The sequence below is a fragment of the Bos grunniens genome, chromosome 14 (assembly GCF_055505025.1).
Source record: "Bos grunniens cultivar Pamir isolate PY7600 chromosome 14, Bosgru_T2T1.0, whole genome shotgun sequence".
In the NCBI taxonomy this organism is placed as follows: Eukaryota; Metazoa; Chordata; class Mammalia; order Artiodactyla; family Bovidae; genus Bos; species Bos grunniens.
Window position 1 is genome coordinate 16,026,154 of NC_141178.1, and position 24,752 is coordinate 16,050,905.

The 24,752-nt window shown below is 44.3% G+C and overlaps 1 protein-coding gene across 4 annotated transcripts in view; it reads left to right on the forward strand.

The window, feature by feature from the left end:
* MATN2 (matrilin 2) overlaps nucleotides 1-24,752 on the forward strand; it is a 173,134-nt gene that overhangs the window by 55,929 nt on the left and 92,453 nt on the right. For all 4 annotated transcript variants that reach the window (XM_086336039.1, XM_086336040.1, XM_086336041.1 and 1 more), the window contains exon 4: nucleotides 11,036-11,158. In XM_086336039.1, coding sequence (XP_086192165.1) covers nucleotides 11,036-11,158 — 123 coding nt within the window. The remainder of the gene's footprint in view (nucleotides 1-11,035; nucleotides 11,159-24,752) is intronic.

A 24,752-nucleotide genomic window follows, 5' to 3' on the forward strand; every position in this document is an offset into this window, starting at 1 on the left:
TCAGAAGTGCCATTTCCCTGGCGCCGCAGAGGGTCTGGGCCGCTACGGCGTGCCGTGGCCTGAGTCACCTGGAAAACTTCACCCAATAGAATGCACTGCAAACATTTTTAAGGTTTATGACTTTAAATGACTTCTGCAGAATTTATGCTCCCCCTTTCCTGGAAATATTAAAAAAAGAAAGAAAGAAATTGGTCCTGTAACAGCTTTGACAGGTTTATTCATTTGTCTTGGATAAATGTTAATGGAGGAGCTCTTCTCTAAGCGCCCTGAGTTGAGCTGCGAAGGGAAAGGTAATATGACGAGGGTGAGGTTGTGAACTTGCTCGTAGAAGAGCCTTCTCTCTGCTTTTTGACCAGGCAGCAAAACTAAAAGACAGTTTGGCTATCCACCTCATTTCTGTAAGAGCTCTAAGAGAACATCAGTATTATGCCATTCATTCATTCACCAGGGCCCAGCAACTGAATCCCTCTTCCCACCCTGCAGAAGGCCAGCTCCTGAATCTCTGCATCGCAGAGCTCCACTGAGCAGACCTGTCAACTGTCTTGAAAGGTTAAGGGGGCCCCTGGGCCTCTTTGTCAACTGTGCAGTAAAGATCACAATAACTAACATTTACAAAGCTCTTTCTCTTGTGTTTTCACACTTGATCCTCACAAGAATCTGGGGAGGTGGCACGGTACTATCCCTCTCTTTTATAGGACTGTAAACTTGTTAAGTGGATTCCCCAAGAACAAGCAGCCAAGAGATGGGGGGCGGTGGGCGTTCTGCTTCCAAACCTCTTGCTTGTTTCACCTCTCTTCGCATTGGGAGGTAGACATTCCTCTTTTAAGGTAAATGGTTTTCTGTGAGCAGCATCTGCACAGTCCAGCCACGCTAGGTCCACCAGCTCTGAGGTTGACATTCACCTTGGAGTTGGATGGGAAGCCTTTGTGGGGGGGGGGGCTGTCTCAATGACCCCCCCTGCCAACTGTGCAGATGCTGAGCACATCTGTAAAATGGGGATTTTACCTGCAGAGCATAGATGCATGAACAGATGGCATTATAAGCTGTAGAGTCCTGTTCCATGTGCACCGTGGTGTGTGTGATTACAGTCAAACACACAGAGGACCAGCAGGGTAGGCAGATGGCCTTGGCTTTGACCTGCCCTCCAGTCCTCAGACAACAGCGATGAGTGTCTTCTGTGTTTCAGATGGCAGTTCTCTGGGGTTTTGGAAATCTTGTTTGTTCCTTAAACATTTACTGAGCTACACTCTGATAGTATAATTACAGCTAATTTTGTCCTAGGCTAGGTACTTTCCATACGTTATTTGACTGAATACTTATAACAGCCCTGTGAAGCAGGTACTACTATTACCCCATTTTACAGAAGTAGAAACTGAGGCTTAGAAAGGATAAGCAGTTTCAAGTGGCAGAGTTGGAGTCTCTCTGGTTCCAGAGCACTTACCCTCCACCTGCCAGGCCCGAGGGTTTCAGGATGGTGGGAAAATGCTCTTATCGCAGATAAACAGGACATTTGCTGTATGAAGTGTACACTTCAGAGACCCTGGGAAGTCACCTGGCACTGGGGGACCTCTGAGCACAGAATGTCTGGTTCTGCCTAGGGAGTCCAAGAGAACTTTAAAGAGGAAATCATAATGACGATAGCTTTTATTCTCACAACAAACCTGTGAAGTGGATGCTCCCATAGTTCTCATTTTACAGCAGAAACAGAGACCCAGAGACATTCAGTAACTTGACCAAGGTCACACAGCATTCAATGGTAGAGTTGAGGTGTGAACACAGGCATCCTGGCTCAGAACCTACATCTTAACCACGATGTGCTACATGGATGTGAAAGGTGAATGGCAGTTTATTGGATAGAATGTGTAGGAAGGGTGATTGCAAGGAAAAGAATGATATTTTTAATGGTTTTTTTCTCTTTCATTTAAAAACAAAAACAACAACAACAACAAAAAAACGAGTCCAGAGTCTGTTAATTTCATGACGTCTAAGGAGACACATACTGTTCATACTGTTCATGGGGTTCTCAAGGCAAGAATACTGAAGTGGTTTGCCATTCCCTTCTCCAGTGGACCACATTCTGTCAGACCTCTCCACCATGACCCGCCCATCTTGGGTTGCCCCACGGGCATGGCTTAGTTTCATTGAGTTAGACAAGGCTGTGGTCCTAGTGTGATTAGATTGACTAGTTTTCTGTGAGTATGGTTTCAGTGTGTTTGCCCTCTGATGCTCTCTTGCAACACCTACCATCTTACTTGGGTTTCTCTTACCTTGGGCGTGGGGTATCTCTTCACGGCTGCTCCAGCAAAGCGCAGCCATTGCTCCTTACCTTGGACGAGGGGTATCTCCTCACCGCCGCCCTTCCTGACCTTCAACGTGGGAGGGCCTCCTCTAGGCCCTCCTGCGCCTTCGCAGCCACAGCTCCTTGGACGTGGGGTATCTCCTCGGACGTGGGGTATCTCCTCCCGGCCGCTGCCCTTGGCCTCGGACGCAGGGTAACTCCTCTCGTTGCCGTCCCTGACCTCGGATGCTGGGTATCTCCTCTTGGCAGCCCCCACTGACCTCAGACGCGGGGTAGCTCTTCTCGGCTGTTCCTGCGCCGTCGCAGTCTGGTACTCTCTGCCACTGCCCCTGACCTCCGACGTGGGGTAATTCCTCTTGGCTGCCGCCCTTCGGGCATGGGGTCCTCCCAGCTTCTGCCCCTGACCTCGGACGTGGGGTGGCTCCTCTCAGCTGCGCTTTAGCGCGCCCATCGCAGCCGCCACAGGACTGGAAAAGGTCAGTTTTCATTCCAATCCCAAAGAAAGGCAATGCCAAAGAATGCTCAAACTACCGCACAATTGCACTCATCTCACACGCTAGTAAAGTAATGCTCAAAATTCTCCAAGCCAGGCTTCAGCAATATCTGAACTGTGAACTTCCTGATGTTCAAGCTGGTTGTAGAAAAGGCAGAGGAACCAGAGATCAAATTGCCAACATCCGCTGGATCATGGAAAAAGCAAGAGAGTTCCAGAAAAGCATCTATTTCTGCTTTATTGACTATGCCAAAGCCTTTGACTGTGTGGATCACAATAAACTGTGGAAAATTCTGAAAGAGATGGGAATACCAGACCACCTGACCTGCCTCTTGAGAAATTTGTATGCAGGTCAGGAAGTAACAGAACTGGACATGGAACAACAGACTGGTTCCAAGTAGGAAAAGGAGTTCCTCAAGGCTGTATATTGTCACCCTGTTTATTTAACTTATATGCAGAGTACATCATGAGAAACTCTGGGCTGGAAGAAGCACAAGCTGGAATCAAGATTGCCGGGAGAAATATCAATCACCTCAGATATGCAGATGACACCACCCTTATGGCAGAAAGTGAAGAGGAACTAAAAAGCCTCTTGATGAAAGTGAAAGAGGAGAGTGAAAAAGTTGGCTTAAAGCTCAACATTCAGAAAACGAAGATCATGGCATCTGGTCCCATCACTTCATGGAAAATTGATGGGGAAACAGTGGAAACAGTGTCAGACTTTATTTTTCTGGGCTCCAAAATCACTGCAGATGGTGACTGCAGCCATGAAATTAAAAGACACTTACTCCTTGGAAGGAAAGTTATGACCAACCTAGATAGCATATTCAAAAGCAGAGACATTACTTTGCCAACAAAGGTTCATCTAGTCAAGGCTATGGTTTTTCCTGTGGTCATGTATGGATGTGAGAGTTGGACTGTGAAGAAGGCTGAGCACCAAAAAATTGATGCTTTTGAACTGTAGTGTTGGAGAAGACTCTTGAGAGTCCCTTGGACTGCAAGGAGATCCAACCAGTCCATTCTGAAGGAGATCAGCCCTGGGATTTCTTTGGAAGGACTGATGCTAAAGCTGAAACTCCAGTACTTTGGCCACCTCATGGGAAGAGTTGACTCATTGGAAAAGACTCTAATGTTGGGAGGGATTGGGGGCAAGAGGAGAAGGGGACAACAGAGGATGAAATGGCTGGATGGCATCACTGACTCGATGGACGTGAGTCTCAGTGAACTCTGGGAGTTGGTGATGGACAGGGAGGCCTGGCGTGCTGCAATTCATGGGATCGCAAAGAGTCGGACACGACTGAGCAACTGATCTGATCTGATCTGATCTGAAGGAGACACAACCCACAACTTGAGAAGTGCTAAACGACAGGCTCGGCAGGGACACAGAGGTCAAAATAGACGTGGAGAAGAGACTTCAGAGGGAAGATGGGCTAAGGCTGGTGTGCTTTGGGCGGAAGTGAAAAGCGCGGCTGGATCTGTGGATTGGGAGAGACAAGGTGTCTCCAGGTATGATGAAAGCAGACACTTTAATTGTACAATTAGAAGGTCTGACCTTGACTGGGAGTCCTGGCTCTGGTGCTCACTGGTGTGGACATGAACTTGGGCACAGCGGTGGCTTTGTACCCACTGGCAGTGAATCCCTATACCAGCCACAGCTGAGGGCAGGGGCAGCGGGGGCCTCCTGAGGTTGCATTCTCAGACTGCCAAGAGAAACTTAGAGGCCTGGTGCCCTGTGAATGAGGCCCTGTCTGCAAAGTGACCAAAACCTACCCGTGCTGAGGCCCAACGTTTTTGCCACCCAGTGAGAGAGGACACTGAATTTAGAGGCTGAAAAATGCATGTCTATCCTGAGCCTTCTGACAAATCGTAACCTGGGTAGGGCTGTCTGTTTTCTTTTCTTTTTTGCTTTTGGCTGCACCAAGCTACTCGCAAGATCTTAGTTCCCCGACCCAGGATTGCAGCCAAGCCCTCAGCAGTGATAGCACAGAGTCCCAACCCCTGGGCCACCAGGGAATTCCCAGGGCTGTTTTTAATTAACCTCTTGGCCTCGGCTTTATCAGCTTAGCCAGGTATTTAAAGCCTGGAGGTTGGTCGTTCCTACCCTAAGAGCCCCACCTTACCCAGGCAGGGTTGAAGGCCCTAATAGTGTTCCTGGGCTTCTCTGGTGGCACATTGGTAAAGAATCTGCCTGCCAGTGCGGGAGATGCCAGATTCAGTTTTGATCCCTGGGGCGGCAAGATCCCTCGGAGTAGGAAATGGCAACTCACTCCAGTAGTCTTGCCTGCAAAATTCCATGGACAGAGGAGCCTGGTGGGCTACAGTCCACGGGATCACAAAGAGTCAGACACAACTGAATACTCAGTCACTCGACAGTGTTCCTAAGACACATCTCTCATCAACCCGCCTGGATAAAGCTCACACTTACTGCAGCCCTTCAAAGCTCTCCTTCAGTGGGAGGCCGGATCGACTTCTACATACCTTGACTTTCCATACCCAGTAATAGTTCAAGACCCCCAGTCAGCCCACCCCTGCTTTGATCATTCCTTTGGTCAATCACACATCCATTAATAAACATTTATGAATGTTCAGACTTACTAGTTAAAAAAATCCAAAATCCAATCCTGCCAATGACTTAGTCTGCGTATTAGTGATTCTTTCTGCTGAACTCAAAGCCTTGTTCCAGCTTCAACCTACAAGGCCTTCGAGGTGTAAGACCCCCGTAGGCCACTGTAGGAGGCAGGACAATCCCCCTCTCTCCGGTCACGTCACAAAGGCTCGTCCCCTGGGAGAGGAAGGCACTAGGGTCAGATGCTCTTAGGATCATTCATTCCTGCCTATATTCACATACCTATAGAATTTCAGAGATGGAGAATTTTTATACGACCTTAGTAAAAACATTTGGGATTCTTTTGGTTGAAAGTAATAGACATTCAGCTTGAGCTAGCTTTAGAAGAGAGGGGATTGCGTTATATTACTCACTGGAAACAAGAAGGGTAGTGATGACAGTCCAGCTTTGCTTCCATCGCCACTCTCTGCTTCCCCTTGGATTTATTTGGTTCCCTGGGCAGACAGCATGTACCCTGTCAGCCCTCAGATATGTTGCCCTTTGTATAAGCCCCCGTTTCCTCAATTCTTGTGCCTAAATGCCAAGAAAAGACTCCAATTCTCAAACCCTGTACACTCAACAGTGGCCAGGAGTGGGACTGCCTCACACCAACACATAGCTGCCCCTGTCATCACACATTTAGAATGAGAAGGAAGGACAGCTTCTAAAAAATACAAATGTCTGTACTGAAGGCCCCTAGACACCAGACATGCCTTTATTCTACAGGTGAAGAAATAAGTCAGAGAGAGCTCCCCAACTTACCTGAACGTCCCTCACTTGTTCTAGGCAGAGGGAAACTGGAGCAGAGGTCTTCTGGCTTCTAATCCAGTGCTCTTTCCATTACACCGAATTCCTGGTTCCAATTTCTTTTATAGTACATAGCCAAAACAAGCCTGAGTAACAAGCTGTCACTCCAAACCTTATGCAGTAGTTCTTTTAATTTCCTTATTTGACAAGTGAAGAAAGTAGAGCTCAGGGAAATTAAGGAATTCATGCAAGGTCCTGGTGAAGCTTAGCTTTCGTCTGTTCGCAGAAGTCGTCCACTATGCTGTCTGTAGCTGAGAGGTTATTTTCTCTGCCTCGTGTCTCCCGTCTAAATAATCCTGTCAGGGTCTCCGTGAGAAGTCAGGCAGCAGGCTCATCACCTGGGCCTCGCACCAGTGGACAGCGGCTGTGTTGCTGGTTGCCTAGACTTCAGATTTCCTTCATTACAGAGGAGAATCATGACACGCTGAGAGTTGCACAAGAACCACCTCTGTGTCCGTGGGTAATTTGACGCCAGCAGCCTGGAAAAGAAGAAAGCTTTCCAGGGTGCAAAGTAAATGCAAATTAAAAACAGGATAATGATTTTTCCCTGTCAAAACTTCATGTTTGATAATCCTGAGAGCTAAAGTTTGGAGGAAGTGGGAATCATTACTGTCATGCATTGCTGGTATGGGCTACCTTACAAGGCAATTAGGTGATATCTGTTTAAAGCAGGACCCAGTTCTAGAGAAACAGTTGCACATGTGCTCAAGGTGATGTGTTTGAGAATGCTTATCACACCATTGGGAAAGTGAAAATGTGGACTGGTTGGGGAAATGGCTAAATAAAATGAGGCATAGTCATATGACCAATGGATAAAGCAATTAAAAGGAATAAACCAGACCTAATGTACTTGATCACCTGCTTCCCAGGTGGGACTAGAGGTAAAGAACCTGCCTGCCAGTGCAGGAGACGCAGGTTCGATCCCTGGGTCGGGAAGATCCCCTGGAGAAGGAAATGGCACCCCACGCCAGTATTCCTGCCTGGGAAATCCCATGGACAGAGGAGCCTGGAGGGCTACAGTCCATGGGGTCGCAAAGAGTCGGACGTGACTGAAGGTGACCTACCAGCAATGTACTTGATCAAATCTAAGGTGTACAGTTGATTCTCAGTATTCTTGGTAATGATGTTCTGTAAAGCCTGGTGAATACTGAATTACTAATTATGAACCGCTGCTCCTAGAGGAAATACAGGATTAGGTTCCTCTGAGCCTCTGGTCCAGCATTGTTGTCGACTGATCAATACATTGTCTTGTTTTATGTATGTTTCTGTTTAAAGACACCATAAGGACTTCCCTTGTGGCTTACCTGGTAAAGAATCTGCCTGCAATGCGGGAGACCTGGGTTCAATCCCTGGGTTGGGAAGATCCCCTGGAGAAGGGAAAGGCTACCCACTCCAGTACTCTGGCCTGGAGAATTCCATGGAGTGTATAGCCCAGGGGGTCACAAAGAGTCGGACACCACTGAGTGACTTTCACTTATTTATATATTGTGGATTCATTAACATTGAACTCACAGCCAACAACACTATCACTCTGCCTGGATGAAGTTTATTAAACACACATTTTCTCTGAAAAGCACCTCACAGCCTTCTCGAACTTTGGAACACCAGACACACTTCACTTCAGCAAACACCAGCACTTCAGCACTATGCTTGGGTCATCCTAAACAGCAAAATCACCAACAGAAAGCACAGAAACACAAAAGGTGTGGCACCTAACAGACCTTGAAAAGGACACTTGTTCCCAGCCTGAGAGCAGAAACAAGAGGGCAGGGCATCGCCTGTGCAGCTACAGGTGGGAGCGAGTGCATCAGGCAACTTACATTTTTCATCGCTCTGCACGTGTCCTTAAATGATGATGAAAACACTGTGAATACTGATTTTAGGGTTACAAATAAATTCTTGCAAGTAGGCAAATTTGCAAATATGGAATCCGTGAATAATTAGGACCAACTGTCTGTGTCTTCACATCTGAACATCTCCAGAAACTGGACGGATCTTAGATTCTATGAAAGAGAGCATATGTCAGTAGAGATAGAATCTGTTATTAATGTTGAGTGAAAAGCCAAGTTGAAGACGAATATATATAGGATGAACCCAAGCATGTGAAATAAAAGTCAGCCACACTTCTCCTTTGCTACATACAGTTAATGCACATCAAACATTCCACTGGGCAGTGTTCTAAGCACTTTACCATCTTAATTTCTTTAACCCTTACAAGGTCCTTATGAAGTTAGTACTATTTTTATTCCCATTTAATACTAAAAAAGTTAAGAAAATTGCTCATGGTCACAAAAACAGATATTTCAGGACTTCTGGGGTGGTCCAGTGCATGAGCATCGGGCTCCCAATGCAGGGGGCCTGGGTTCCATCCTGGTCAGGAAACCAGATCCCACATGCACAGCTAAGAGTTCACATGCCATGCGAGATCCCATGTGCCACAACTAAGACCCGGCACAGCCAAAATAAATAAAAAAAAAGAAAAATCCCCAGATATTTCTTTCACACTGAAGTAAAAATGACTGATTTTAATCTAGAAGCTTTCCTAATGTTATTTATGGGCTTACCAGGTGGCACCAGTGGTAAAGAACCCACTTGCCAATGCAGGAGACAGGAGACACCATTCAGTCTCTGGGTTGGGGAGATCCCCTGGAGGAGGGCATGGCTCCCCACTCCAGTATTTTTACCTGAAAAATCCCATGGACAGAGGAGCCTGGCGGGCTACAGTCCATAGGGTCGCAAAGAGCTGGACAAGACTGAAGCGACTTAGCATGCTGCTGCTGCTGCTAAGTCGCTTCAGTCATGTCCGACTCTGTGCGACCCCATAGACGGCAGCCCACCAGGCTCCCTCGTCCCTGGGAGTCTCCAGGCAAGAACACTGGAGTGGGTTGCCATTTCCTTCTCCAATGCATGAAAGTGAAAAGCGAAAGTGAAGTCGCTCAGTCGTGTCTGACTCTTAGCGACCACATGGACTGCAGCCCTCCAGGCTCCTCCGTCCATGGGATTTTCCAGGCAAGAGTACTGGAGTGGGGTGCCATTGCCTTCTCTGTAGCATGCACTTAGTGTTATTTATATCTTAGGGATTAAAACACAGACAATTGTAAACTCAGAACAATCACAATCATTCTAAATTGTATTCTTATGAAATAAAAAAGTTTTACCTTCATTTACTGCCCACCATGTTTCTTACTTTGAAGTAAAGGGACATATACTTAGGATATGCCATTGATTTCATCAGAAGCTGAGTTTTCCAACACAGGGTTAAGGAGACTGTTCTTAGCTTTTGAAAGTCTCTTCTGTTTTAGCTTTATAAAAATAAATTTCTACGCATGGACATCCTTTTTGTTTATGAGAACATTTGCATAACTTGTACTCTGTTTATACTGATGCTTGTTAATTTTAAATATGTTCAGGTTGAATTATATGAAGCCAAGTAATAAATTTAAGGTGTAAAAAACAATAAGAATTTTTGTGAGCTCTGGACAGACTTATGCAAGAATTGATGAATCTGAAAGCTGAGGTACTTCAGAAACTAAATGCGGAAATATTTTAAAATTGAGACATAAAGATTATGGAAACATATGAATGCATTTTTTTACTCCAAAATTTTTATAATACTTTTGCCTATTAAAAATTACATTATTCTTGGGATTGATGAGCCTGAGACTCTGATGATCTTTATTACATCCTCATTTAACTAATAACTTTTCCTCCATGCCCATTTCTGCCTATGAAAAATCCATATACTAGCCAAACCCCCTTCTGGTATCAGTAAACCCTCTGCTCACTAACTGGATATTATTAATTGAACTGTGAAATTTCTGCCTTATGACAGTGACCTATGGTCACTTTTGACCTGTTTTTAGTTGTTGTTGTATTTTTTAGTTGCTAAGTTGTGTCCGACTTTTTTGCAATTCCATAGACTGTAGCCCGCTAGGCTTCTCTGTCCATGGGATTTTCCAGGCAAGAATACTGGAGTGGGTTGCCATTTCCTTCTCTAGGGGATCTTCCCCACTCAGGAATCGAACTTTCATCTCCTGCGTTGGCAGGCAGATTCTTTACCCCTGAGCCAGTTGGGAAGCCCCTATTTTTAGTTGGATATCAACAATTTCATATGACTCAGCCTAACTTCATTTCCCTTTGACCCTCCATGGCCCTCTATCTATACATATATTTTTTTTTTTATTGGAGTATAATTGCTTTACAATGTGGTGCTAGTTTCTGCTGTACAAAGAAGTGAATCAGCCACATACGAAGTGCAAAGTCGCTTCTTTGCTCTTTACAACCCCATAGACTGTAGTCTGCCGGGCTCCTCTGACCATGGGATTCTCCAGGCAAGAATACTGAGTGGGTTGCCGTGCCCTCCTCCAGGGGATCTTCCAAACCCAGGGATTGAACCTGCATCTTTTACCTCTCCTGCACTGGCAGGCAGGTGCTTTTCCGCTAGTACTGCCTGGGAAGCCCCATATGTATACATATATTCCCTCCCTTTTGGCCTTTTCTCTGAACCCCCTCCCAACTCACCCATCAAGGTCATCACAGAGCACAGAGCTGAGCTTCCTGTGCTTTCTAGCAGGTTCCCACTAGCTATCTATTTTACACATGGTAGTGTATAAATGCCAATCCCAATCTCTTAACTTACTGACAACGGCATTTATGTAGAACTGTCTTGTCCACCAAAGGCTGTAAACCCCCCTTGAGGGCAGGGCCTGCAGCTTGTTTCTCTGGGTCATGCTTGCTCCTTCACTGTATAGCTTCTGGATGACTGTTTGCCAGAGGATGAAGTTAGAGAAGGCATCACTGTTGCTCTAACGTTCCACCTCTTCCCTTTCAGCGGTCCACATGTGCAGCATCCTGGAACATAACTGCGCCCACTTCTGCATCAACACACCGGGCTCATATGTCTGCAGGTGCAAGCAAGGCTACATCCTCAACTCGGATGAGAAGACCTGCAGAAGTAAGATTGCTTTGCTGATGTGTCTGTTCTGTCCTCCTCGGCTTTCTTGCGCTCTCTTCTTTGATCTGGGCCCATTTAATTCACCTGTGACCCCTAGCCAACCAAGTCATCATTTCCCTAAAGAACAGAAACAAGGTTGGCTAAGCCAAGTATTTTGTGTTGCCCTACCCCCACTCTGCCTTCACAGCACTAAGGCCAGAGCCAGGCACACAGTAGGCCATCAGGAAGAGTCTGGAAGATCGCTGGAGGCTCCTTCTCAGAAATAGCTTCCTTTGATTCTTGAGCTACTATCCTTGACTTCCAAGCTGTTCTTTAGGGGGGATCTGCTGAAGAGCCTTCTCATCCGTGGTCTTTATGAACTGTGCCCTTGTCACTGAAAGGGAGTCTGGCTGCTCACCATCCCAAAGGCCAATAAACAGGCCAGGCTGGTGGAAAGGAAAGTTTGCTTTATTTCAAATGCTGGCAAATGTTGGGGGGCAAATGCTGGCAACATCTGTCCAAAGGCCAGCCCCTCCAGGGGCAACCAGTGGGGCAAGAGCTTTTATAGATGGAAGGAGGGGGCTGCATACAGAAACAGCACAATCAGCTCTGACAGTCAGCTTCAGATTGGTCATGGGTGGAAGCATCATTGTGGTCGTTTTAGGTCACATTCAGAAAACTAAGATCATGGCATCTGGTCCCATCACTTCATGGGAAATAGATGGGGAAACAGTGGAAACAGTGTCAGACTTTATTTTGGAGGGCTCCAAAATCACTGCAGATGGTAACTGTAGCCATGAAATTAAAAGACACTTACTCCTTGGAAGGAAAGTTATGACCAACCTAGATAGCTATTCAAAAGCAGAGACATTACTTTGCCAACAAAGGTCCGTCTAGTCAAGGCTATGGTTTTTCCAGTAGTCATGTATGGATGTGAGAGTTGGACTGTGAAGAAAGCTGAGCACCGAAGAATTGATGCTTTTGAACTGTGGTGTTGGAGAAGACTCTTGAGAGTCCCTTGGACTGCAGGGAAATCCAACCAGTCCATTCTAGGGGAGATCAGCCCTGAGTGTTCTTTGGAAGGAATGATGCTAAAGCGGAAACTCCAGTACTTTGGCCACCTCATGGGAAGAGTTGACTCATTGGAAAAGACTCTGATGCTGGGAGGAATTGGGGGCAGGAGGAAAAGGGGACGACAGAGGATGAGATGGCTGAATGGCATCACCGACTCGATGGACATGAGTCTGAGTGAACTCCGGGAGTTGGTGATAGACAGGGAGGCCTGGCGTGCTGCAATTCATGGGGTCGCAAAGAGTCGGACACGACTGAGCAACTGAACTCAACTGAACTGAATCTTCAGTTCCAGGGTCCATTTGTTCCCATTTCTTTGAGGTCAGTTCTTGGAATTGTGACAGAGTATGTCATGGGTACAATCTGATCATCATGTAGTTAACTTCTTCACCCTGGTGTGTTAGTATTTATAAGACAGCTCACAGGATATGGCTCAGAATATTATCTGTAGTCCTTGAGAAGGAACTAAAGGTCCTTGACTATGCTTAATGACTATATTATTATTATTTGGTCTCCTTTGACTGTTTTCCTTTGTTTCTGTATTTCTCATTTCTCTGATTAAACTTATTCATTGACCAAAGTTTTCTACAGATAAAAGGCAGGCAGAGGACATGGGGTGGTGGAGGGAGGGGGCAAAGACCATAGCGTCCTGCTCTGTTTCACCCTGAGGAGTTGTTTCTGTATTTTTTTTATCTTCTTTGAAGCATGGATTTAGGGTGAGCTATTAATGTTGGCTGGGAATGATTATTCAAGTTCTGTTTTAGAAGAGTGCAGGAATCTAATTGGTCTGGTGAGGGACACTTTATAGGTCTCCTAAATGAAAAAGGGCAAACAGATATAAAGTGTTAATAGAATTCACATTCTCTTTTTTTGGCCAAGCCCACGTACTGGACAATATACTGACATTAGAGCCGCATGAGGTAATCTGCCTCTTAGAGGAGAGAATTACACATACGTTGAGTGTTGTGCCTATACTTCTTTTTTTTTCAAGTTATAAATAAAGACACTAATAGCCTAGAAAACAACCAGACTTCCTCAGGACATGAGGAAGACCAGCCCACGTGGAGGCAAATAAAACTCAGCAAATCTGACATGTAGGTCATGTAATGCGTAATTGTGATTATACTGCATGGTAAGTAATTAAGCCCTAATGGAAAGCAGTTTGCACAAATGGCTGTAATTAGTATCGCGTTTATGGAGCCAAACCACATTTTCCTTTTGTCTTCTCACTTTTCAGTGGGTTGAGAGTGGTTGGCCCAGGGCCTCCCTGCCCCCCAAGATTAGGGAACATCTGCTCAAGTCCTCCAGTTGGTGGCCTGTAGAAGCTCAAAGCCCCCAGACTCTGCGAACCCCCCCTGGGGGAGGGTCCCTGTGTTCCCCAGCTGCTCCCAGAACCCAGGATCCCAGGTTGCTTGTTGAGTGGAGCCTGAATCATCATGGTCTTCCGCTTGAACCCCTGACCCTTCTTTGGTTTCCACAACGAAAATCACTTATACCATATGCTCATGGGTTGAATAGAATTTACTGGAGGACTGGGGGAGCTCGGGCGGAGTTACCTCACACATTGCTCAGCAAACAAGCTAAACATCTCAGACATGCCCCGTCCTCTCCGGGAGCCTCCTCCTACTCTCCCCCCACAACACCCCAGCAGGGTTTCTCTGCAGAGCACTCAGCCTCCCTCTTCCTCGCGAACTCCTGTTCTGCGCTTCCCTTCTTTCAGTTCAGTTCAGTCGCTCAGTCGTGTCTGACTCTTTGTGACCCCATGGACTACAGCACTCCAGGCTTCCCTGTCCATCACCAACTCCCGGAGCTTACTCAAACTCATGTCCATCACGTCAGTGATACCATCCAGCCATCTCATCCTCTGTCGTCCCCTTCTCCTCCCGCCTTCAATCTTTCCCAGCATCAGGGTCTTTCCCAATGAGTCAGTTCTTCGCATCAGGGGTCCAAAGTATTGGAGTTTCAGCTTCAGCATCAGTCCTTCCACTGAACACCCAGGACTGATCTCCTTTAGGAGGGACTGTTTGGGTCTCCTTGCAGTCCCAGGGACTCCCAAGAAATTCTTCCCTTTGTCTCCTGCTCCCTTGATCTGCTGGGATCCCGGCATGTGCCAGTGTCTGTTTTCCGTGCTCTGGCTTAGTCAATCCAGAGATTTCTTGAGATCAGCAAATGAAACATAAAAAGTTCTCCCCCTGATGTCATGAGCAGGCCTTCCCCACACACCAGGTTTGCCAGCCCCCCTGCCTGGTCCCACCTCAAGTTCTGAAGCCCAAGCTCTCCTGGGTCTGGGGCCTAGGTTCTCTCTGGTTCTGGGGCTGTGGGTGCATCACATGGCATGAGGCAGAAACTGTCTGGGCTTCTGACAGACTGATCAGGGGGAGGGGCGTGGAGGCCCAGCTTGGAGGGGCCTGAGCCCAGGCGCTGGTTCTCAAGCTTCAATAACGGGGGAAGAGACACCCAGGAAGCTGACCCTGCCCCCGCCCACCTCCCGGCGCCCCCAGATTGATAGTCAGCAGGTCTGGGTGGGACCTTGGCATCTGCATTTGCTATGAACTTCTCCCATCCAAGTACTAACCAGGCCCGACCCTGCTTAGCTTCCGAGATCAGACGAGATCGGGCGCGTTCAAGGTGGTATGGCCGGCCATAGAGTGTTGTGAACTTCTGACCTAGGTTGCTTCTGCCATGGTTTGAGATTCCCTGGCTTCAGCCAGCCAAGGTGGTTGGGAGGGAAGGGAGCAGGGTAGGAGGGGAGTAGGGCTCAGCTGTCCCAACCGACTCCACCCCCCTTCCCAAGTGACCCCGCCTTCCTATCCCAGCTGACCCCACCCTCCGGTCACCTGGAAGCAGCGGAACTACCTTTATTGTCGACGCCAGGCTTACCTTAATACGTCCAGTCAAAAAGAGCATTTCTCTCTCTCCCAGGAAAAGATCATAATAATGACTCTTGTATGCACACCTGAAATTGTACACCAGGGGCCTTGTGGAAAGATCAGGGCCTTCAGAGTCTGCGGACCCTGACATTCAACCCTGTCAGTTTCAACCCTGACATGCTAACTGTATGTCACCCTGAGCTGGTGATTTAAACTCCTTGACTCAGCTTCCTTACCCATAAGATGGGAAGGTGGTGACAAACCATCAGCTGATCCTCGTCAGCCCCTGAGTTTGGTCTGGTGGACAGTTCAAAGTTGTGCCGGGGGAAGTCTGGGCCAGACCCTGACCTCTGTTTCTGGGCTGCTGTCTGCCAACACAGAGAGGAACTCTCTGGGCCTGGAGAGGAATGAGACACAGCCCTTTCCAGCTTTGAGCCTTTAAGATGTGCCAGGCCCTGGGAGGTCCTGGCAGTCCAGTGGTTAAGACTCTACACTGCCACTTCAGTGGGCATGGGTTTGATCCCTGGTCAGGGAACTAAGATCCTGCAAGCTATGCAGCATGAGAAAAGCCAGGGGCGGGGGAACCTTCTAGAAATGAAATAGTGCCTAAAACATCAATATTCCTGCTCTCTTGAAGTTACATTCTTGCATAGAAGTCAAATAAATGACCAAGATAACTGCAGCCCAAAGTGACTGCAGCCCCTGCTTAGCCCAGTATGCTACACACAAGGTCAGGACCAACTATAATCACTTACTAAGTGTTTATACCGTGTGTCAGGAGCTCTCCTGAGTGTTTTATATTTGTTATCTAATTAATTCTGACTTCAAGCTCCTAAAGTAGGTTTAGCATTTTATTTTACAGATAAGGAAAATTAAGGTGCCAGAAAGGTTAGACAATTTACTTGAAGTCATAGGGCTAGTAATGAGACCAAGCCAGAACCCAAATCCTGTTACGTGAACTGCACAGTCCTGGGTATTGCCCACCATTCGATGCTTGCCAGTGCCGCTTGTCCTGTGATCCCTGAGGTGGCAAGCAGTCCTTCAGCCAGAGACTCTCCTCCCAGCCCAAGAGGACAGGCAGGTTCAAAGCACTCACTGATCTCAAAGGAGACTAGAACCAGTTCCCCAGGTCTGACATTCAAATGACTGTCATTCCCACAAGTTCACTACTAACTCCTGTGATTCTATCATGTACAGGAAGATTGTGAGAGGCGATGGCCTTCAAACACACACATACACACACGCTATAGCCGCCATTTTCTAGTCATACCCCGCCTGTGTGAAGAGAGGAGGCAGACATTGCTGAGTCATAGGTTCTTCAAGTGGAAACAGGCCTTGTCTATCAGACTGTTAGCGTCCTCTCCCCCTTAGCCCAGGAATTCTGTTTCTCCCTGGTGTCCCAGAGTGATGGTGCCTATCCATCCATCATCACCCATCTGGAACGCAGATCATTACAAACCACCCGTATCCCACCTCCAAGGTAGCTTGGGTCAGTGGTTGAGCTGAAATCCTACTCTTTATAATTCCCACCTTTGATCCTATTTCTGAAGGATCATATACTGAAGTATATGGCCAACTGAAGCTGTATACTAAAAAGTTTATATCCTTTTCTAAAAAGAGAAGCCCTCTGATTATTGAAGAATGTAATCGCCCACCTCATTTAATTTTCTCTTTTTCAGGGGAGGCATGAACACATCTTTAGATGACCTGGATTTGGGTCTCTTCATTGTCCAAACAACCCTCCTTTGGACATCAGTTAGTCAGTGTCTCAAAATATGCCCCTTTATTTAAAGAGGAGATCAAGTACATTAAATAATTTTACCTTTAACGTTTTGCCCATACCATATGAGCTATTTGGAATATACTGGAGGCAACGCTGTAAGAGTCTTCAGTCCTCCAAAAAGTCTTCCCCATCCAAAGCCATAAGATATACATAAAAGCATTACCAAGTGCATAACCCATATGGGCTCAATAGAAGTTTATGTTCTTCTCTTTCCCCATTTAAAAATGTGAGGGGGAGTTGGAACCCTCATGAAGTGAGCCAGTCTTCATATATCTCTTTTCCTCCACCATTCCCCTACCCTTGCATTCTTTTCCCACTAACAAGAGAAAACTTTATCTTGTTTATTTAAAAAAAAATAAGGAATTTTCCCTTTTTTGTCTCCCTTCTGGAATATTTAATCTGTCTGGAAGAATAATAAAAATGCAACACTTAGAAAACTTCACTTGGCAAGAAAATGTAAACTTTCTTGTCCAGCTTTCTCATTTTTTCTCAAGAAACATATCAAATGGATTTTATGGTTTTATTGTTCAGATATGTTCCTGAGATTATTTTCCCAAGTTATATAAGCAATTTAATAGCTTTTATATTACAGTTTAATCAAAGGACATGATCCCTTTGATGTGACAGAGAAACAGCCACATTATTAAAAACAGAAAATAAAGCAATAACCAGCATTCCTCATGAATGTGAATGAAAAAAATTCTTAAAAACTTCTCAGATAGAATCTGTATATATAATGTAACCAAGACCAAGTAGGATTTAGCACAAGCATTGGTTTAACATTCAAGGTTGCTGCTGCTGCTGCTAAGTCGCTTCAGTCGTGTCCGACTCTGTGCGACCCCATAGACGGCAGCCCATCAGCCTCCCCCATCCCTGGGATTCTCCAGGCAAGAACACTGGAGTGGGTTGCCATTTCCTTCTCCAATGCATGAAAGCGAAAAGTGAAAGGGAAGTCGCTCAGTCGAGTCCAACTCTTAGCGACCCCATGGACTGCAGCCCACCAGGCTCCTCCATCCATAGGATTTTCCAGGCAAGAGTACTGGAGTGGGGTGCCATTGCCTTCTCCAACATTCAAGGTTACCAGTCAAAAATCAATAAAGCTTCCCTGGCTGGTAAGTGGTAAAGAATCCACCTGCCAATGCAGGAGACGTGGGTTCCATTCCTGATCTGGGAAGACCCCATGTACCACAGAGCAACTAAGCCTGTGTGCCACAACTATTGATCCTGTGCTCTAGAGCCCAAGAGGTGCAATTACTGAGCCCATGTACTGAAACTGCTGAAGCTCACGTGCCCTAGTGCCCATGTTCTGCAACGAGTGAAGCCAGTGCAATGAGAAGCCCGAGCATGGCAAGTAGAGAGTAGTCCCACTCACCACAATTAGAGAAAAGCCTGTGCAGCAACAAAGACCCACTACAGCCAAAAACAAATAAATGAAGTTTTTAAAAAATCAATTAATATATGACTGATACTATACATAAAAAAATTGTAAGCATGCCACCAGAAAACTGCTAGAACTCATTAACAAAGTTGGTGAAGTTGCAGGATACAAAATTAATATACAGAAATCTGTTGCGTTTCTATACACTAACAACAAAATATCAGAAAGAGAAATTAAGGGAAAAGCCCATTTACCATTGCATCAAAAAGAATAAAATGCCTAGGAATAAACCTAGTTAAGGATGTAAAAGACCTGTACTTGGAAACTATAAGACACTGATTAAAGAAATTGAAGATAGGACGTTCCTTAGCAGTCTAGTGGTTAAGACTTTGCACCTTACTGCAGAGGGTGCAGGTTCAGTCTCTTGTTATGGAAGTAGGATCCCACATGCATGTGGCACAGCCAAAAAAAAAAGTCGAAGATGACACACATAGATGGAAAGATATACTATGTTCTCAGATTGGAAGAATTAATGTTAAAATAACCATACTATTCAAGGCAATTTACAGACTCAATGCAATTCGTATTAAAATACCAATGGCATTTTTTTATAGAACTAAAACAAATAATTTTAAAATGTGTATAGAAACACAAAAGACCATCAGTAGTCAAACAATCATGAAAAAGAAGAAAATAACTAGAGGAATTCTACTCCCTGGTTTAAGACTATGTTACAAAGCTATAGTAGTTAAAACAGTATGTAATGTCTCTCTCTCTCTCTCTCACACACACACACACAAACCGCACAGACTGATGGAACAGGATAGTCCAGAAATAAACCCATGTACTTATGGTCAATTAATCTATGACAGAAGAGATAAGAATATACAGTGGAGAAAAAAGAGTCTCTTCTAAGTAGTGCTAGGAAAACTGGACATCTACATGTAATCTACATGTAAAAGAATGAAATTAAAGCATTCTCTAATACAGCATACAAAAATAAATGCAAAATGGATTAAAGACCTAAATGTTATATCAGAACCACAAAACCACTCCTAGAGGAAAACATAGACAGAACATAAATCATAGCAAATTTTTTTTTTTTGATCTGTCTCCTAAAGTAAAGAATATAAAAGCAAAAATAAACAAATGGGATCTAATTAAACTTAAAAGTTTTGTACAGTTAAAGAAAAGACAAAACAAAAAGACAACCTTCAGAATGGGAGTAAATATTTGCAAATGATATGACTGATAAGGGGTTACCATCTAAAATACATAAACAGGTCATGCAACTCAACATCAAAACAAACAACTGAACTGAAAAAAAAAAAAAAAAAAAGGGCAGACCTGAATAGCCATTTTTCCAAAGAAGACAGGCAGATGGCATACAGGCACATGAAAAGATGCCGAACATTGCTAATCATCAGGGAAATGTAAGTCAAATTCACATTGAGATATCACCTCATATCTGTCAGAATGTCTATGATCAAAAAAGAAAAAGAAAAAAACCCCACAAATAATAAACGCTGGTGAGGATGTGGGGGAAAAGGAATCCTGTTCGTGTAGCCACTGTGGAAAACAGTATAGAGGGTTCTCACAAAACTAAAAACAGAACTATATATGATCCAGCAATTCCACTCCTGGGTATATATTTGAAAGAAACAAAAATACTAATTCAAAAAGATATATGCACTCTGTTTTTCATAGCAGCATTATTTACAGTTGCCAAGGTATGGAGGCAACCTAAGTGTCCATCAGCAGATGAATGAATAAAGAAAATGTGGCATACATATACAATGGAATACTTCTCAGCCATAAAAAGGATGAAATCTTATCATTTGCAGCAACATGAATGGACCTGGAGGCTTTTATGTTAAGTGAAATAAGCCAGACAGAGAAAGACAAATACTGGATGATATCACTGATATGTGGAATCTAAAAATATGCAACAAACTAGTGACTATAATAAGAAAAGAAACAGACTGACAGGTATAAAAACAAATTGGTGGTTACCCATGGGGTGAGGGGGAGGGGAAGGATAAATAGAGATAGGGGATTAAGGGATACAAACTATTGTGTCTAAAATAAACTGCAAGGATATATTGCACAACACAGAGAATATAACCAATATTTTATAACTTTAAAAATTGTATACTTGTACATATTGACTATACTTACACAATATTGATTATACCTCAATAAAATTAATATAATTTAATTTACCATATTAATAGCCTAAAAAAATGTAAAGTCATAAGATCATTTCAATAGATGTCCAAAAAGCATTGACCAATACCCAATGTTCATTCATGATAAAAAAAACTCTCAATAAACTAGAAATAAAAGGGAAATTCCTTGACCTGATAAAGAGCATATATGAAAAGACCTAGAGTTAACATCTTGGAAAATATCTTGATGCTGGAAAAGATTGAGGTCAGGAGGAGAAGGGGGCAACAGAGGATGAGATGGTTGGATGGTATCATCAACTCAGTGGACATGAGTTTGAACAAACTCCAGGAGATAGTGAAGGACAGGGAAGCCTGGTGTGCTACAGTCCATGTGGTCACAAAGAGTCAGACATAACTGAGTGACTGAACAACAACAAGAGTTAACATCATACCCAAGAGTAAAAGACTAAGTGCTTTCCTTTTAAGATAAAGAACAAAAAAGTATGTCCATTGCTATCCTTCCATTCAAAGTTGGACTGGATGTTTTAACTGATATAATAATGAAATAAAAATAAATTAGAAATTAATACAGATTGGAAAGGAAAAAGTAAAACTGTTCTTACAGACTGTTTGACTGCATATGTAGAAAAGCTAATAGAATCTTCAAAAAAAATCTCTGAAATTTATTAATGAATTCAGCAAGGTTGCAAGATAAAAAGTCAATATACAAAATTATTTGATTGTATTTTATTTATTTATTTTAATTGGAGGCTAATTACTTTACAATATTGTAGTGGTTTTTGCCATACACTGACATGAATCAGCCATGGGTGTACATGTGTTCCCCATCCTGAGGCCCCCTCCCACCTCCCTCTGCATCCCATCCCTCAGGGTAATCCCAGTGCAGCAGCCCTGAGCACCCTGTCTCATGCATCGAACCTGGACTGTCAATCTGTTTCACATATGATAATATACATGTTTCAATGCTATTCTCTCATCATTATATACTACAACAAAAATCTGAAATAGACATTTAAAAAGTTTTACACTAGTATAAGAAATATAGAAATTAGAGATAAATTAGCAAAACATGACATGATCTATATGTTGACAAATACAAATGATGTCTGCAGTAATTAAAGAAGACTTGAAGAAATGGAAAGATCAGCAAATCATCAAATAGAAGACTTAACTGTTGCTTAGATGTCAATCCTTTCTAAAATGATCTATAGATTCAAAGCTGCTGCTGCTACTGCTGCTAAGTCGCTTCAGTCGTGTCCGACTCTGTGCGACCCCATGGACTGCAGCCTACCAGGCTTCTCTGTCCATGGGATTCTCCAGGCAAGAACACTGGAGTGGGCTGCCATTTCCTTCTCCAATGCATGAAAGTGGAAAGTGAAAGTGAAGTCGCTCAGTCGTGTCCGACTCCCAGCGACCCCATGGACTGCAGCCCACCAGGCTCCTCCATCCATGGGACCTTCCAGGCAACAGTACTGGAGTGGGGTGCCATTGCCTTCTCCAAGATTCAAAGCAATCCCTATCAAAATCCTAGCAGACATTTTTGAGGAGAAACTGATGACCTGATTCTAAAATATAGATGAAAATTTAAAAAAAAACAATTGAATAGTCAAATACAATCAATTCTTATTACTCACAATAGTTATGGTTTGTAAGTCTCTGTAAACACTGAACTAGTGGGTACTGGATTATGGTTCCTAGGGGAAATATAGGGTTAGCTTCCTGCAAGCCTCTGGCCACAATATTTCACAAATCAATACAGAACCTTTATTTAGGGGTGTTTCTGTTTAAAGACACCTTAGCGATTCCCTGGTGGCTCAGACAGTAAAGCATCTGCCTGCAATGCGGGAGACCCGGTTTGGATCCCTGGGTTGGGAAGATCCCTTGGAGAAGGAAATGACAACCCACTCCAGTACTCTTGCCTAGAAAATTCCATGGATGGAGGAGCCTGGTGGGCTACAGTCCATGGGGTCACAGAGAGTCGGACACAACTGAGTGACTTCACAACACAACTTCGATCGAGTGTATGTTGTTGATTTATTAACATTGAACTTACAGCCGACAGCACTATCACTCACGCCTGAACGAAGCTCATCTCACATCTTTCCTCCCTGGGGCACATCGTGGCCTTCTTGCCTTAGGGACACCAGACAGCGCTTCAACACTACTCGTAGGGGCCGTTGTAACAGTGAAGTCACCAACAGACAGCACAAAAATTCTAAAATTATGGCTTTAAAGAGAGCACAAAAAAGATATTTGCTTATACATGAGTGCCGAAACGAGAAGTGCCGGGGTCCAGCCCCGGTGGATCCAGGGAATTCGAGGCGGGGACGGCGTCGGCGAGGATCAGGAAACAACTGCTTAATTAAACGTTAATTAAGGATATAACGAGTGATGGAATAAGGATAGCTCAGTGAGGAAATTCAGTGGAGAAAAGAGGCTGAAATAAGGATAGCTCAGTGAGGAAATTCAGTGGAGAAAAGAGGCTGAATAATTCAGCCAGAAGGTAAGAGAAAGAACGACATGGTGAGACCAAGTTTCGGTGAACAAGGCCCACACTTTATTTTCCAAAGTAGTTTTTACACCTTAAGTTATGCATAGAGGATAATGGGGGAAGGGGTAGAGTCATGCAGCAAGCCAGGCTTTCTTCCTGCAAACTTATCATATGCAAAAGCTTAGGTGATTTGCATCATCTTCTGGCCCGGAGGCCTGTTAACATTTTAAGACCCTTTCTTCAGAAAACTTATTTTTCTCTAAAGGTGATAAGTCAAGCGCCACCCTCCAAAAGCATTAGATAAAGTTGCATTCCTACAGAGCAAAGGTGTGGTGGGCTATAACAAGAAAAAGAATTAACTCAAGGGTCCCAGGTTACAAACATTAAAGCTACTACTTACACCAATTATATTAATCAATACGCTGCCAGGGACACAGCAGGTAAGGGATATGGAAATTTAGCAGCAAACATTGGCCTGACAAGTGAAAATCCCTTCACCAATACAATTTCTAATCAATCTTTTAACTGCTCAAAGGAATCTGTATTTAGACAGTTTAGAACATTTCATGCCTCTCACAGTTGGGAGGCTCTGAGCAATCACATGTGGCCGGAAAAAACCTATTCAGGCAGGCTAGAGGACTTCCAAAGGAGTTTGTAGGTCGAAACACTGTCACACCCAGGAATTATTAACTGGAGCTGTAAGCTAACGCTTTTTTCAGAGAGAGGTAGTGGGGGACAGCCCCCCGTAAAGTCAGAGGTGTAGGTGAAGGCACAAAGCAGAAAGTAGGCAGACTCTGGTTTTGGGTGTAAATGCTCAAGAATTTCCAGGGGGACTCCTGAGGCTCGATCCCGCCTTTGCGTATGCCGAGCCTCCTTCCTCATGACCTTTGTCATGGGTGGAGCTCCACACGCTGGCTCCCGGCAGTGATAGAATTCCAGTTGAGCTATTCCAGATCCTGAAAGATGATGCTGTGGAAAGTGCTGCACTCAATATGCAATATGCACTCAGTATGCAATATGCCGGCTCCCGGCAGAGAAGGCAGAGCACTGTTTGTTTGACTTTCACTAGGCAAGTGCAGCGGCTCAACAGTTTCACCACTCTGCACAGATCCATGAAGGACCACGAAAATGCTCAAGTATCGATTCTGGGTTCCCAGTACATGTTATAAAGTAGGTAAATTGGCAAGTGTGGAATCTGCAAATAATGAGAATCAAGTAAAACTTTGAGAAAAATAAAGTTGGAGGGATCCAATTATCTTAAGACTGACTATAAAGCAGTTGTAATCAGAGCAGTGTGGTAGGCGTGTACAAGTGGACATCACTGGCACAGAATACAGTCCAGATATAGACCCACACATTTATGGTGGAATGACTTTTGACAGTTGCCAAGGAAATTCATTGGTAAAGAATAATGTCATCAACTCATGGTGTTACATCAATTGGATTGCCATCTGTAAAAAAATGGACCTTGACCCTTACCTCATACCATATACAAAAATTTATTTAAAACTGATTTTAAATGTTAATATAAAGGAGAACATATAAATGTCTATATTAAAATGTAGGGGAAAAATTGATGACCCTGGGTTTGGCAAGGATTTTTTAAATAGGGCACAGAACACAAAAGAGAAACTCAGTAAATTGAACATCATCAAAATTAAAATATTTGCTCTGCAAAATAAACTGCTACTAAACTGAAAAGGCAAATCACAGACTGAAATTAAATATATCCAACAAAGGATCTTAGAATTTATAAAGAATTCTTATAACTCTATAATAGGAAAATAAACAGCCCAGTCAAAATGGGCAAAAGATTTGAATAGACACTAAACC